Source organism: Polypterus senegalus, chromosome 7, assembly GCF_016835505.1.
Source record: "Polypterus senegalus isolate Bchr_013 chromosome 7, ASM1683550v1, whole genome shotgun sequence".
Lineage (NCBI taxonomy): Eukaryota > Metazoa > Chordata > Cladistia > Polypteriformes > Polypteridae > Polypterus > Polypterus senegalus.
The window spans coordinates 121,210,248-121,227,864 of record NC_053160.1 but is presented as its reverse complement, the minus strand read 5'-3'; the positions used below and the strand labels follow the sequence as shown (position 1 = coordinate 121,227,864).

Genomic DNA, 17,617 nt, shown 5'->3' with positions numbered 1-17,617 from the left:
TAATTAATTAAAACTGAAGCTAGCACTCTACCTTGAGTAACTATGAAGATAATTCACTAAAATTGAATGCTAAAATGAGTAGTTTTCATTTAAATTCTATGTGCATTTATATTTTAAATATTGATAAAAAAAACAGCATTAGTCTATTTTTTACATTCTGCTGCTTTATGTAATAGCTGCTTTTTTTTTTTTTCTTTCAGGTATCTGTATTGCAAATTCGGAAAGTATTCTGACTGCTCACATTCCTGTTATAGATGGTCATAACAAAAAGAATGGGCAGCTTACCACCAGAGATATGGGGTGGCAAAACATAGGAAAAACACAATCAAAGTTACCGCACGTAAAAGGTGAGTTTAAGAAAATTAGTGTAAATATCATTGTTAATACTCTCAGTCTTCTTTATATTGTTCATAACACTCAAATCATTTCTTCCATTGCATTGTCCTTATTCTTTCATTTTTGATGAAACTTTCAATTCAACTTTAATTTATCTCTGTCCACTTAATCTCCATGTCATCACCAAAATCAAAATGCCAAATAATTTGAACTGCGTTTTGCCAATAGTATGAGTAAAGTTTCTTTCTAGAATTGTGTTATACTTGACCACGTTAACCACATCAGGATATGGTTTATCAAAATGATAGGGTAAACTGTTTTTTGTTTGATTTCATCAATAATTTTACCCCTCTATAGGCCTGGTAAATGAAGTAACATATATAGACAGACTAGGCTCAAGCAGACAAAACTGTTTTTGTCAGGAGTTAATTGTCACTTAAATGGCAAAGGAGGAGCTAAAGCCAATACAGAATGTTGAAAAGTAGCAGTAAGATATAGTCCGATTTATTGTGATTACAACAGTTTCATTTCTACTCTAAACATATTTAGACCATTATGTGGGTACCTCAGTGGAGGCACAGTAAAAAAACACTGATAAAGACTGAAGGTGCCGTGTACAAATATGTACCATCTACTCTCTTGATTCTTGTGAAAACAAGACTTCAGAAATCATGACTTCAAAGCATGTCTGAACTAAAGTGGATTGATGTGCTCATAATGGATTTTAAATATTACTTATAAGTTCACCAATATCATAGCAGGTCAATGAATAACTGTGTAATTGTGTTATCTGGTCAGAAGCAAAATTTGTTCTGGACACTCAGCTTAAGGTAGATGTTGAATTGTCAAGTGATCACTTAAAAGTTAGTGAGGGTGTCCAAGGATTGCCTGACATATGCTTCAGTTTTTTATTAATTCTTCTTGTATTTGATGGCAAGCAGCCATAACTTTTGCATTTCAGAACAGGTAATCCACTCAAAGCTAAGCATATGTGGGTCGAGCCAGTGCTTGAATGGGAGATCATCTAGGAAAAGCTAGGGTTGCTGCTGAAAGAGGTGTTGGTGAGGTCATCAGGGAGTGCTTACCCTGTTGGCAATACCCATAGTGCAGTGAGTCGGAAACCTGCTATAGAAATGATTATATAGAAAAGATCCCTGGCATCCTTTATAAAGATCAGGGTGTATCCCAATGTTCAGGCTAAATTGCCACCATGGCCTAGTCATTCTGGACCCCTGACCATCCTCTATCTTTAATTGGCTATCTCTCTCAGCACTTCACCACCTAATGGCTAATGTGCAGTGAATGTACAGACACAAAATTGCTGCCCTTACATCATCCACATGGATGCTGCATATTGGTGGTGGTTGAAGTGCATGTAAAGAATTATTCTTGTTATTACTATTTTTATTGTTATTACTTCCAGGACATTTCTACTGCAGAACAGTCAATAGAAAGCTGGAGGCAAATCAGACATTTTTAGCAGATGATCCGGCAGCCAAGGAGACACCACTTATAGTTAACGTGATTGTCTAGTTATGGTACTGTTTTGGGGTCTCCTTGGTGAATGGCTTTCAGGTACATTTAAATAGCTTGTAGCTAATCACAGAGCAAACTACAAAAAGTATGCAATTGCATACTGCACATGCTATTTGTTTGCAAGTGTAGGAAAGTGTCTACAAAGTGTAAGGAAATGTTCTCAATGACTGGAAGATATTTCAAGGGAGAAAACAGCTAAATAAGGAACTTCTGAACCCAGAAGAAACACCCTCTTCAAAAGTGGCCATTCTGGAAGCAGCTGGTGGGGCTGGATCCATTACTGTGGCTGAGATTATTACAATGCATGCTGTTGAAGAGTCTTGGTTAATTCACCACTTCAATGTCGTGTGAAAGACTGCAACAGTTAATGTGGTGTGGAAAACTGGAAAATTAGTCTTCATTTTCAAAAAGAAAGATGAGAGGTTGTGTTTCCAATGTGGGAGATGATTCTAATCTTGTCTGCATATGTTTTATTGACTTGGAAAATGCCTGTAACCATGTAATACAAAGTATCTAGTCTTGTGCTGAAAAAGTTCAGAGTTCCGCCTCATTTTTGCAAGCCATTTGTGTCCTGTATTGTATTTTCAGATCTGGAGTGGTCAACATTCTTGGCATTTAACTAAATTTCTTTATGTTGGATAAAGAAGTAGACTAAGGGTGCACCTTGTCTTCCTCCCATTTTTGTGATTTTTTCAGAGAAAAAAAAAAATAGCACAAATTCGATACAGTTTGGAGGCCAAAGGATTGCACCTCTTTGGCTTGTGGGTGATTTTGCATTTTTTGTCCAGTACACACTATCACAGTTTGCAACCAACTATTAAACAGTCAAGATGATAATCACAATCTAAGGTCCATAGTTTCCACCTAGGGAACTGTAGTTGCTGTGAACTAAAATAACTTCAGTATGGAGTCTTGTCCAAAAATGATGGGTAAATTCCAAGGGCACCTTCAATGAGACCAGACCCAGTGCAGACCAAGCACACACTGGAGAGATTATATCTCTTGGATGGCCCGGGAGTGCCTAAAAATTCTCTCAGGAGAACCTAGAGTCTGATACTACGTAGAGGAAAGTTTAGACTAATAGACCTCTTATTATTTAGATTCTCACTAGCGCAAGTGCTACAGAAACAGAGGTGATAGGTTTATTATTTTCTTGCACACATTCTTACTGAAATAAATGCACATTATTCTACTGACATCAACTCTGAACCGTAATATTAATTAACAGTTACAGTTATACCGGTATCCCTGTAGCAGAGAGCACTGCATGAGGTGGAAGCAAAACCACTTAGTTTGCTCTTATCACATAGCACATTTAATGATCTAATCTTTTCCTTAGTAAAATGTTTTTGCAAAGTATCTCCTGTATCTATAAAATGCACTTCAGGTGGTATTTTTATATTTCTTTAAACACAGACGTGTCGAGTGATTCATTGCCAGGCAGCTTTTTACTACTCAACGTAACCATGCAAATGGAAAACAAAACCTATTAAACTTTAATGCTTTAGTCATTTCAGCATCTAGTGAGTTTTTATCAAAATACAATGTTATATTATATCAAGAGAAATGAAGGAATGGCAGATTCTCTTTTTATAGGTATCTATATACATTAAGCAAGCTTGCTAACAGAATTACTGCTCATAAATTTAGACATCAGACATACAGACAGTATTTTTCTGGTTGTGTGCATTTACCTTTAAATTATAGGTGAAAAGAAATCCAATTTTGATCAATTGTAAAGTTGTGCACTATAATGATGAATTTACCATTGAATGCTATGATTCTCCTTTCATAAACATTTATATAGTGCTGAAGTTCTGCCAAAGCATTGTCTTCTTTTGACACTTTAGTTTAGCTTTCATGTTATTATTGACTCGCTATGCGTGTACTGTAATTGCCTACTTCATAAAGCCATAATGAATCATGGATCAGTGTTTGAAAACTGACACTAGATTTATATGGAATATGATACAAATTAGGATGCTTACTGGTCACATCCCAGTTTAGAACAGTGATCTGTAATAAGAAACCAAACAGAAAAAGGAAGCATAGAAATTCATATATAGAGGCACACTTGCCTGTAATTTGAAAATACAAGCAATCATTCATTCTCGACAAGTGCAAATTTAAAAAAACGTTTATATACAGAAGCATAATTATGAGCATTTGTAAACTTTCAAAGCATACTTGATAGGCAAGCAGGTATTTTTTTACTAATCATAACCCTGTCTCACAAAAACTATATATATATATATATATATATATATATATATATATATATATATATATATGTATATAATATACATACATTTATATATATATAGTATATAAATTGATAAATTGAAATTATATAAATTGAATTAAATATAGAGCTGACAATCAATATAACTATTAGAATAGAATAAATGGAACTTTATTATTTGTCCTTCTTCTTCTTTTTGCTGCTTCCATTAAGGGTTGCCACAGCAGATTATCTTCTTCCATATCTTTCTGTCCTCTGCATCTTGTTCTGTTTCACCCATCACCTGCATGTCCTCTCTCACCACATCCATAAACCTTCCCTTTTCCTCTTACCTGGCAGCTCTATCCTTAGCATCTTTCTCCCAATATACTAATACACTCAGCATCTCTCCTCTGCACATGTCCAAACTAACGCAATCTCACCTCTCTGACTTTGTCTTCCAACTGTCCAACTTGAACTGACTCTCTAATGTACTCATTTCTAATCCTATCCATCCTTGTCATACCCAGTGCAAATCTTAGCATCTTTAACTATGCCACTTCCAACTCTGTCTCCTGCTTTCTGGTCAGTGCCACCGTCTTCAACCCATATAACATAGCTGGTCTCACTACTGTCCTGTAGACCTTCCCTTTCACTCTTGCCAATACCCGTCTGTCACAGATTACTCCTGACAATCTTCTCCAATCATTCCAACCTGCCTGCACTCTCCTTTTCACCTCTCCTCCACAATCCCCATTACTCTGTACTGTTGATCCCAAGTATTTAAACTCATCCACTTTCGCCAACTCTACTTCTTGCATCCTCATCATTCCACTGACCTTCCTCTCATTTACACACATGTATTCTGTCTTGTTCCTACTGACCTTCATTCCTCTCCTCTCCAGAGCATATCTCCACCTATCTAGGGTCTCCTCAACCTGCTCCATACTATCTCTACAGATCATAATGTCATCAGCAAACATCATAGTCCACAGGGACTCCTGTCTAGTTTTGTCTTTCAATCTGTCCATCACCATTGCAAATAAGATAGGGCTCAGAGCCGATCCCTGATGTAATCCCACCTCCATCTTGAATGTATCCGTCACTCATACTGCAGACCTCACCACGGTCACACTTCCCTCATACATATCCTGTACAACTCTTACGTACTTCTGGGCCCATCCCAACTTCTTCATTACGAAGAATGCTGCAGCTCCTCTCGAGGCACCCTGTCATATGCTTTCTCCAGGTCCACAAAGGTGCAATGCAACTCCTTCTGGCCTTCTCTATACTTCTCCATCAACACCTTCAGAGCAAACATCACACCTGTGGTGCTCTTTCTTGGCATTAAACCATACTGCTGCTCACTAATCATCACCTCACTTCTTAACCTAGCTTCCACTACTCTTTCCCATAACTTCATGCTGTGGCTTATCAATTTTATCCCCCTGTAGTTACTACAGTCCTTCATATCCCCCTTATTCTTAAATATCGGCACTAGTACACTTCTTCTCCACTCCTCAGGCATCCTCTCACTTTCCAAGATTCTATTAAACAATCTGGTTAAAAACTCCACTGCCATTTCTCCTAAACACTTCCATGCTTCCACAGGTATGCCATCTGGACCAACGGCCTTTCCATTTTTCATCCTCTTCATAGCTGTCCCTACTTCCTCCTTGCTGATCCGTTGCACTTCCTGATTCACTATCTCCACATCATCCAACCTTTTCTCTCTCTCGTTCTATTCATTCATCAGCCTCTCAAAGTACTCTTTCCATCTGCTCAACACACTCTATTTGCTTGTGAGTACGTTTCCGTCTTTATCCTTTATTACCCTAACGTGCTGCACATCTTTCCCAGCTCGGTCCCTCTGTCTAGCCAATCAGTACAGGTCCTTTTCTCCCTCCTTAGTGTCCAACCTCTAATACAACTCATCATATGCCTTTTCTTTAGCTTTCACCACCTCTCTCTTCACCTTACATCTTATCTCCTTGTACTCTTGTCTACTTTCTGCATCTCTCTGACTGTTCCACTTCTTCTTTGCCATCCTCTTCCTTTGTATACTCTCCTATTTCCCCACCAGGTTTCCTTTTCCTCCTTCCCCTGTCCAGATTTCATGCCAAGCACTCTTCTTGCTGTCACCCTTACTACATCTGTGGTAGTTTCCCAACTGTTTGGTAACTCTTCACTGCCACCCAGTGCCTGTCTCACCTTCTCCCTAAACTCAACCTTGCAGTCTTCTTTATTCAACTTCCACCATTTGATCATTGGCTCTGCCATCACTCTCTTCCTCTTCTTGATCTCCAAAGTCATCCTATAGACCAGATCCTATGCTGCTTAATTACACTTTCCCCTGCCACCACTTTGCAGTCTTCAATCTCCTTCAGATTGACTCTTCTGCATAGGATGTAATCTTCCTCCACTCTTGTACGTAACCCTATGTTCCTCCCTCTTCTTAAAATACGTATTCACCACAGCCATGTCCATCCTTTTGGCAAAATCCACTATCCTTTGACTTTCTTCATTCCTCTCCTTAACACCACACTTACCCTTCACCTCCTCATCTTCTCTGTTCCCTTCACCACTTTCTGTTCTTTGGGTACACTGTTCATAACTCCAAAAATATTCTTTCTCATCCATTGCACACCACCTTGCGGGGCATATACACTAACAACATTCATCATCACACATCCAATTTCCAGCTTCATAATCATTACTCTATCAGACACGCTTTTCACCTCTAAAACACTCTTGACATAAGAATAACCCCTACCCCATTTCTCATCCTATCCACACCATGATAGAACAATTTGAATCCACCTCCGATCCACCTGGCCTTACTCCCTTTCCATTTAGTCTCTTGTATGCACAATATATCAACCTTCCTTCTCTCCATCATATCTGCTAACTCTTCCCTTGCCAGTCATACTGCCAACATTCAAAGTTTCTACCTTCCTCCTCTCCTCCTGCCTTCGGACACATCTCCCCCCTCTTCTTCTCCTTCTTCTGCTTCGGCCAACATAGCCCAATTTCCTCCAGCACCCTGTTGGCTAAAAGTACTGGTGGTGGTTGTTGTTAAGCCGGGGCTCGACTGATCCGGTATGGAAATTTGTATTGTTGTTTTTACACCGGATGCCCTTCCTGATGCAACCCTTCCCATTTATCCGGGCTTGGGACTGGCACGAAGGAACACACTGGTTTGTGCATTCCCTGTGCCTGGGTTAGAACTTCATTATTTGTCCTAGCTACTCACTCTTTTCCCTGCTTTCTGGTCAGTGCCACCGTCTTCAACCCATATAACATAGCTGGTCTCACTACTGTCCTGTAGACCTTCCCTTTCACTCTTGCCAATACCCGTCTGTCACAGATTACTCCTGACAATCTTCTCCAATCATTCCAACCTGCCTGCACTCTCCTTTTCACCTCTCCTCCACAATCCCCATTACTCTGTACTGTTGATCCCAAGTATTTAAACTCATCCACTTTCGCCAACTCTACTTCTTGCATCCTCATCATTCCACTGACCTTCCTCTCATTTACACACATGTATTCTGTCTTGTTCCTACTGACCTTCATTCCTCTCCTCTCTGAGCATATCTCCACCTATCTAGGGTCTCCTCAACCTGCTCCATACTATCTCTACAGATCATAATGTCATCAGCAAACATCATAGTCCACAGGGACTCCTGTCTAGTTTGTCTTTCAATCTGTCCATCACCATTGCAAATAAGATAGGGCTCAGAGCCGATCCCTGATGTAATCCCACCTCCATCTTGAATGTATCCGTCACTCATACTGCAGACCTCACCACGGTCACACTTCCCTCATACATATCCTGTACAACTCTTACGTACTTCTGGGCCCATCCCAACTTCTTCATTCAAGAATGCTGCAGCTCCTCTCGAGGCACCCTGTCATATGCTTTCTCCAGGTCCACAAAGGTGCAATGCAACTCCTTCTGGCCTTCTCTATACTTCTCCATCAACACCTTCAGAGCAAACATCACATCTGTGGTGCCCTCTCTTGGCATGAAACCACTGCTGCTCACTAATCATCACCTCACTTCTTAACCTAGCTTCCACTACTCTTTCCCATAACTTCATGCTGTGGCTTATCAATTTTATCCCCCTGTAGTTACTACAGTCCTTCATATCCCCCTTATTCTTAAATATCGGCACTAGTACACTTCTTCTCCACTCCTCAGGCATCCTCTCACTTTCCAAGATTCTATTAAACAATCTGGTTAAAAACTCCACTGCCATTTCTCCTAAACACTTCCATGCTTCCACAGGTATGCCATCTGGACCAACGGCCTTTCCATTTTTCATCCTCTTCATAGCTGTCCTACTTCCTCCTTGCTGATCCGTTGCACTTCCTGATTCACTATCTCCACATCATCCAACCTTTTCTCTCTCTCGTTCTATTCATTCATCAGCCTCTCAAAGTACTCTTTCCATCTGCTCAACACACTCTATTTGCTTGTGAGTGCGTTTCCGTCTTTATCCTTTATTACCCTAACGTGCTGCACATCTTTCCCAGCTCGGTCCCTCTGTCTAGCCAATCAGTACAGGTCCTTTTCTCCCTCCTTAGTGTCCAACCTCTAATACAACTCATCATATGCCTTTTCTTTAGCTTTCACCACCTCTCTCTTCACCTTACATCTTATCTCCTTGTACTCTTGTCTACTTTCTGCATCTCTCTGACTGTTCCACTTCTTCTTTGCCATCCTCTTCCTTTGTATACTCTCCTATTTCCCCACCAGGTTTCCTTTTCCTCCTTCCCCTGTCCAGATTTCATGCCAAGCACTCTTCTTGCTGTCACCCTTACTACATCTGTGGTAGTTTCCCAACTGTTTGGTAACTCTTCACTGCCACCCAGTGCCTGTCTCACCTTCTCCCTAAACTCAACCTTGCAGTCTTCTTTATTCAACTTCCACCATTTGATCATTGGCTCTGCCATCACTCTCTTCCTCTTCTTGATCTCCAAAGTCATCCTATAGACCAGATCCTATGCTGCTTAATTACACTTTCCCCTGCCACCACTTTGCAGTCTTCAATCTCCTTCAGATTGACTCTTCTGCATAGGATGTAATCTTCCTCCACTCTTATGCGTAACCCTATGTTCCTCCCTCTTCTTAAAATACGTATTCACCACAGCCATGTCCATCCTTTTGGCAAAATCCACTATCCTTTGACTTTCTTCATTCCTCTCCTTAACACCACACTTACCCTTCACCTCCTCATCTTCTCTGTTCCCTTCACCACTTTCTGTTCTTTGGGTACACTGTTCATAACTCCAAAAATATTCTTTCTCATCCATTGCACACCCACCTTGCGGGGCATATACACTAACAACATTCATCATCACACATCCAATTTCCAGCTTCATAATCATTACTCTATCAGACACGCTTTTCACCTCTAAAACACTCTTGACATAAGAATAACCCCTACCCCATTTCTCATCCTATCCACACCATGATAGAACAATTTGAATCCACCTCCGATCCACCTGGCCTTACTCCCTTTCCATTTAGTCTCTTGTACGTACAATATATCAACCTTCCTTCTCTCCATCATATCTGCTAACTCTCTCCCCTTGCCAGTCATACTGCCAACATTCAAAGTTTCTATCCTCAGTTCCACTCTCTTTACCTTCCTCCTCTCCTCCTGCCTTCGGACACATCTCCCCCCTCTTCTTCTCCTTCTTCTGCTTCGGCCAACATAGCCCAATTTCCTCCAGCACCCTGTTGGCTAAAAGTACTGGTGGTGGTTGTTGTTAAGCCGGGGCTCGACTGATCCGGTATGGAAATTTGTATTGTTGTTTTTACACCGGATGCCCTTCCTGATGCAACCCTTCCCATTTATCCGGGCTTGGGACTGGCACGAAGGAACACACTGGTTTGTGCATTCCCTGTGCCTGGGTTAGAACTTCATTATTTGTCCATGGGGGGAAATTTGTTTTTACAGAAACTCTTTAAATAAATACATAGATAGATAGATAGATAGATACAATACAATACAATGCAATTTATTTTTTTGTATAGCCCAAAATCACACAAGAAGTGCTGCAAAGGGCTTTAACAGGCTCTGCCTCTTGACAGCCCCCCAGCCTTGACTCTCTAAGAAGACAAGGAAAAACTCCCAAAAAAACCTTTGTAGGGAAAAAATGGAAGAAACCTTAGGAAAGGCAGTTCAAAGAGAGACCCCTTTCCATGTGGGTTGGGCATGCAGTGGGTGTCAAAAAGAAATACAGTCAATACAGTACAATACACAGAACAGAACAAATCCTCAATGCAGTATAAAAATAAACATTTTACAAGTATGGAGCAGGATTTAACAGTAGATGATATCACATAATATGATTTGGATTTGTTTAGAGTCCTGGAGACCTCATCCATCAAGCTGCCTCCCCCATTTGGCCATTCCACAGCTGAAACAGTGCTGGGCCAGCCAATCCAATAAAAGGACCCCTCTACCCCACGATTCCTGCGATCCTCCATCAGGGATGACTTTACCTTAGGCAGACAAAACAACTTGGCAGGTGGGCCATGGCACCAAAGGCCACATTTGAGTACCGAAAAGAGAAACAGAATAGGTGAGGGTTAGTATCCAATTATAACTATCGTGATACTTATGTTTTAGTGCTAATGACTAACAACAGCCGGGATTTAAAAGCTGAGACCGAAGGGGCATCTCTTATAGTAGCAGGCAGACCATTCCACAGTTTATGGGCCCTGTAACTAAAAGCTCGACCTCCCACTGTTATGTAATTAATCCTTGGAATCATAAGCAGACCGGCATCTTGAGATCTTAATGTGCGCTCTGGTTTGTAAGTCATGATAAGTTCAGGCAAGTAAGCTGGACCTTGGCCATTTAATGCTTTATATGTTAAAAGGAGGATTTTGAAATCTGCCCTAAACTTAACCAGGAGCCAGTGTAAGGAGTTAAGAACTGGAGTTATGTGTTCATATTTTCTTGTTCTTGTAATAATTTTTACAGCAGCATTTTGGAATAACTGGTGGCTGTATAAAGAACAGTTTGAACATCCACTGAACACCACATTGCAGTTGTCAGTCATATAGATAAATATATATATATATATATATATATATATATATATATATATATATATATATATATATATATATATTAGCAGTTGGAGATCCACAAAGCGAGAAAATGAATTACATTATCATAAAGTGGTTTTATTCCTGAGCTTTCAACCCCTACCAGGGGTCTTCATCAGAGGATAATGCTTAGACATACAAGAATCAAAGGCAATATATAGCAATACCTTACAGGGGGAGGAGGGGGTGGGGGTGAGGTTGTTGGGAGTAAAGTCTTGTTTATTAAGAATAAGTTCTTCTTAAGTTTGTATATGCTGGATTTATGTCCAAGTGTCTGTTGATGGCGTTCTCATTTGATAACCAGGATTCAGCCAGCTCTCTAGCACTTTTATTATTGGCTTTAAATTTTACTTGTACATCGTCCCAATTAAATGTATGTCCTGTTGATTTAGTATGCTTATAGATCAATGACAGTTCCTTTCTTCTGACGGCGCTATGTGTTCCTGTATTTTGCGATTCTTTTTGAAGTTTGTCCTATGTATACCGCTGAGCACGAATTGCATGGAATGCTGTATACTGCGTTTAGTGTTTCTGCTGTCGGTTTCTTGTTTTTGGCATTAAAGAGGACCGTGCGCAGATTGTTCATGGGTTTGTGTGCTATTCTGACACCTGACTTGGCTAGGATGCGTGCAGCACCTTCAGACACATTGTGGTGATAAGGGAGTGAGTGCCAGGTTGGGTGGGGGTTATGATTCGAGTCAATTGTTTGTTGAGTTTTTTGGCGTCTTCTGTGTAGGCTTCGATTAATGAATGTTTTCGAGTATCCATTTGAAGTGAAAAGGTGGAAGAGATAGCGTCTCTCTTTCATTTTTGTTTCCTTCGTATTACAATGGGTGTGGACTCTTCTGAATAGAGTTTTAACACAGCTCCGTTTATGAGATATCGGGTGGTTGCTGGCGAAGTGTAATATCTTGTCTGCATAGCATTCTTTACGGTAAACACTAGTAGTCAGGGTGGCGTCATTACTTCTTTCAATGTAGATGTCTAGGAAGCTGATGTGTCGGTTAATTTCTTTCTCCATTGTGAATTGGATTGCCGGGAATATTGAGTTGATGTGCTTGTAGAATTCATTCAGCTGATCATTTTTTATTATGACGAATGTGTCATCCACATAGCGTATCCAGATTTTGGGTGTGAACTGAGATAGAGCCATGTTTTAAAATCGTTGCATTACCAGTTCTGCTAGAAGTCCTGATAACAGCGATCCCATTGGCATGCCTTCTTTCTGAGTATAGTATTTGCCGTTAAAATGAAAGTGAGTTTTTTGGCAGAGTGATATTAGGTGTAGTATGGTGTAGTATGTCTGAAAGCTCAGGAATAAAAACCACTTAATGATACGTGATTCATTTTCTCCCTTTGTGGATCTCCAACTGCTAATATGCAAACCGTATCACAGACCTTCTCTTCCATATATATATATATATATATTGTAAAACACAAGAGAAGACAGGAACAAGATATGGGGATCCACCACGTATATTGTGTACACTGCAAGCAAAAATATTGCTTCAGAGAACTTCCTGGGGAGGAAGAGGCAGGTCTGTGAGGGTTCAAGATCAGAAGGAGGTGTGTCTAGGAAGGAAGTGCAGGAACTGGAGAAACTTTATGTGGGTTTCTGTTCAGGCAATCTGCAGAAGAAGGAGAAGAAAGGTTAATGCACTTCGTCAACCCTTGCCCTCATTTTCTGCCATCGGTTAAGCCCTTAGTCTGTCTTTCATGTGCACGTATGTGACTATATATATAAACACATGCACACTATGGTAGGAACACACCCATGTAGAAAGAAAAATTTAAAATGAAAGAAAAGAGAACTTCTGACTTGGCAATCACAGTCACAGTCATTAGACGGCCATTATTACATTTAAAATGTTTATTTTTATATTACGTAACTCCCATTAACAATTTTAAATCACTTTATTAATTCAGTTTTTTTATATAGAATCAGAAAATGCACATTAATACATTTTTTTTTTACTTTTCATTTTAATTTCAATATTCTTTACAAGTATATGATTTCAAATTGTAGATAATGTTCAAAATTCTGATGGGCTAACACTCCATTCAGGGTTGATTCCCACCTTATGCCCAGTGCTATTTGGATGAACTCCAGTTCTCTGCATTTTTTAATTCTTTTTGAGAATGTTGTGTTAATATGTTTAAAATGTGCAAATTCCATGCGGTGCTGGTCACAGGTCACACAGGTCACCCCCTTGGGAGACATGATTACACCACAGTGCACATTCCATCTCCCTACATGCAGTTCAAAATGAGTGACAAGTCTACTGAGCTCAATGTGTCGATCAGCAGTGTCTGAGATTTTCATTGCCTGGGTGGAAACATTCTTATAAAATCCATTTACACACTTTCACTGAGTCTTTTTATAAAAGGAATACAATTTGAAGTAAACAAAATATAACTAGGTGTGTGACAATATCCATAAAGCTGAAGAAGCAAAAATTATATAAAAGCTACATTTGTTTATTTACTTGATTGTCTGAAATTAAAAGGAAAATAAACTTCTGTATTTGTTGAAAGGAAAAATAAAGGGAGACAAACAAAAGATCAGATTGTATGGATACACCAAAAATGTAAGAACTGGAGCTGTAAACTTTATGAGCTAAATTTGAAATACGATTTTTGTAGATTTTGAGCTACAGTTTTGGTGTGTAATTGAAATGCATTAGTGTTTTTTTTTTGGCATCCCATCTGTTTCATCATATAGCCTGGAACTCCCTTAGAAGAGAGAGCTGTATTAGGTTTAAATAGCTGGAGTGTAATTAAATGGGTTTCTGATTGAAGGTGATCAGCCAGTCTTAATCAGTCATCTTAAACCTTCACCTTAAACTTTCGTTTAAAAAAAAAAACAGAGATTACACTAATTATTTGAAGCTCACACTGCTTTCACAGAGTGACATTTATAAACAGAATTATCTTTTTTTCCTGTCAGTTAATGTTATATGCAGTAATTTAAAAGTGACTGACTCAATAGTTTCAAAAATGTAGATTTATATTACATTCCCTTTAAATGAGAACTTAGAGTGTACTTACTGCAGTCCGCTTTAAATTAGGTTACATCAAATTATCAAACCCTCTTAATCCAGTTCTGCTTTATTTGTTGAAGCCTGTCCTGGCAGTGCTGGGCAAATACAAGAATCAACCTTGGATGAGGTGCCAGTATGTTGAAAGGTTCACAGGTTCACATAAGAGATATTCACCCTAACGTGTAACTCTTTGAGATGTGATAGGAAAACTGTCATACACAGAGAAAAAAACCCATGCAGACGATGTAAATTCTGGGCATCTAATGGTCAAGTGCAGAATTCAATCCCAGAATGCTTCTACTTCAAGATGCAACAGTGCTAACCAGTGAAATATATTGTATAATCCACAGTGCCACAGTGGTTAGCATTGCATCATGGGTTTGAATCCACATTCTTCATTGTATGTTTAGAGTTTGCACAGTCTCCCTATCTCTGTGTATTCCATTTTTCTTTTTTGCTCATCCCAGTTACGTGTGTGTTAAATTAATTGCAAGCATTTTGGCTGTGGTGGACTTGCAACACATCCATACTTGGACATCAAAATTAAATCTGACAGTTCTTCTTTTTTGGTTTGCCACTCTTTTTCTCTTACAAGACAAAAATAATCATGTCATAGGTTTCCAAAGTAAGGGCTATTTATCAGAAGTGGAAGTTGCTATGTAAAGTGTGTGACTCATTTTTGATAGCTGAATAATAAGAACACAGGGCTTTCAACTGATATCTCTTTTTTGTTGTTGTAATGAAAATGGTCGGGCCCACTCGTCTGTCTCGTGTGTGAATTAGCCTCTGGCAAAGGAAGACAAAGTACCATTTTGTTTCTAAGAAGCAGCATGACTGATTTTGTTCTTTAATAAATATTTTCTTTCCTAATTATGACCTTTGGTAGGATAATGAAAGCCATCCGACAGGAATATTAAGTTATGTTTAACTAGGTTATAATTAGTTAATTGACAAAGAAAACATTAGTCAAATCCGGCAGCGGGCTTTTTATACCACTACGAGCTACTCAGAGTTATTAGGAGAGGCGCAGTCAAGTCACTGTTTGGGTTTGACAGATTCCATACAAATTTAATAGTGATCAAGGACACAATGACAATCCAGGCAGGTTTTAAAAGATTATCTTAATGTTTCTGCAAACTTCCTGTTACCTCAAAACAGGGGCTGGTAAGTTTCAGTGTTGTTTTCATTTATTTCTGACAAAAAGAAAGAAATTAAATAACAAGAGAATGCCAGAGAAACCCAGGCTCATTTATGCATATTAAACAGTCTACTGAAAACAGAATTGCAGTACAGATTATTTAGAACTAAACATGACAGACATTGTAACCACCTACTTATCTTAAGCATTGCACTTATCCATTAATTTCTTAAGAATCCTTTTTCCAATTGGAACACAAGGATCTGGTAGAATGAAGCACAAGGAAAAATCCAACTTTACATCCACTGACTCCTAAATTAAACTTTACAGAGCTCTAATTACCAAATATGATATGCATGTCTTTAGAATGGGGGAACCCATGACCCATATTAAGCATAAAAAACACAGACTATAACCAGGTTGGAAATCAAACCCAAATCTCTTGAGCTAATAGCTCCACTGTATTACCCCATAATCATCATCATCATCATCATCATCATCATCCCCATCAGTTTAAAGGCTATTTTTAACTCCATTAGTTCACTGCCCTCTAATTTTTTTTCTCTGCTTTCTGTGTTACTAGACCTACACTTTTCATATCATTTTACACCCCCTCCAACCGTCTTATTTGCCTCCCTCTTGACCTCATCCCCTTCACATCCACCTTCTCCCCCAATTATGCTCTGCCTTTCACTTCACATATCCAAAACGCCTTATTCTGTTTGTCCTCAAAAAATGCCTATCACATTGACACCATAATATGTTATCCCATGATACAATACAATAATTATTATTAAAATAAGTATAATTGCAGTAAGGTCAGGCATGGGATTGTCTGACACATCCAGCATATATTATTCCACCAGAATGTCCATAGATAGTTACAGTCCTTTTCTGTTAATAAGGACATTTTTGTGAATATATGAATACATTTCTTTCACCAACAGCCATTAAACAATGTAAATCTTAGGCTGTGAAACTCACTTATTAGTGAGGCTCAGCTTGAACTTGTGACATTGATTAGAACTCTAATAATCAGTCCAAGTGTTTCTCGCCATCCGTCTACAACACTCATATTTTCCTATTTGTGATTGCTGGGGCGCCAGAGCTTGTTAAACTCACTTCCACCTTGAATATCACATGCCAGCATTTCCTCTCTGTATCTTTATGAGCGCTTGGTCTAGCTCCATCAAAGCAGTGTGATTTCCTTTGCTGTTTCCCCACGTATTCAGAGCAGCTCAATGAAGCTTGGATCAGAGACACATCTAGGACATGTTGTATCTCTTAACAACTTTAGTAGGTATTTAGGTCCACTGCTTTGGACTGTTATGTCATATCAAAAAAGGTAACTCTTTAGTTTAGGTACTGCAAAAATGCATCAATTACTCATTTCCTGTTATGTAACAAGACCTTAACAAAGGCTTCTTTTGCTCTTTATATCTCTTACAAAGCATCAGTAGATAAGTTATTCTTCTTTGTGCAATGTAGCATTTGATATGCTAGTAAAATCACTTATGAATATGAAGGATTCACAAGTCTTACACTGAAGTATGCAATATCAAGAGACACTATGTCTCACTCAAGCCAGTTCTGGCTGCTCAAAAGTGAAGTTATTTTAGGAGGCCACATTGCGCAAATGAATAACTGCTTTACTGACTCTTTATAAGTGTTATGAACACTTAAAAAAACTTTTTTAAGGTCTCGTTATTATAAGAGTAAATAAGTAATAGATGCATTTTTGCCATACCTAAAGGGTTACCTAAAAAATAATAAATGTCAATAATTTGAGTTTCCAGCAGTGTATTTTTACAAACTGTGCCTCACATATCCCCATAGATTAATTTAATTAAAAGGGGAATGTTAGTATTTAATATCAGCATTATGAAAAAGTGACTATACAAAATAAATAACTTAAAATTCCAGCAGAATAAAAATCATATGAAATGCAGTCTCTAGGCTCACTTTCAACCTTCTCACTTTCTAATGAGACAGTGAAGTTACTTTACACCCCTCTACCACATGCAAATATATTGAAGATGCCAAGGTAACTTAGGTAATTCAAAGAATTTTCAAAGGTGATGTTTTAGGCAGTGGGTCCATGTTACTAGTTAGGCCCAAGGTCTCATGACCAGATGCATAGTTTGGATTATTTGTGTTTGCAAATGACTTCTTGTAGAGGATTCCAGTTTTTCAGGAAATTTTCTGGCAGGTCTGTT

At 38.9% G+C, this 17,617-nt stretch overlaps 1 protein-coding gene across 1 annotated transcript in view; it reads left to right on the top strand.

Moving 5' to 3' along the window:
• The window catches only part of dkk2 (dickkopf WNT signaling pathway inhibitor 2), a 106,562-nt gene that overhangs the window by 80,696 nt on the left and 8,249 nt on the right, over positions 1-17,617 (top strand). Inside the window, exon 3 of the mRNA XM_039759215.1 lies at positions 201-347. Within this exon, the coding sequence (XP_039615149.1) occupies positions 201-347 (147 nt within the window). The remainder of the gene's footprint in view (positions 1-200; positions 348-17,617) is intronic.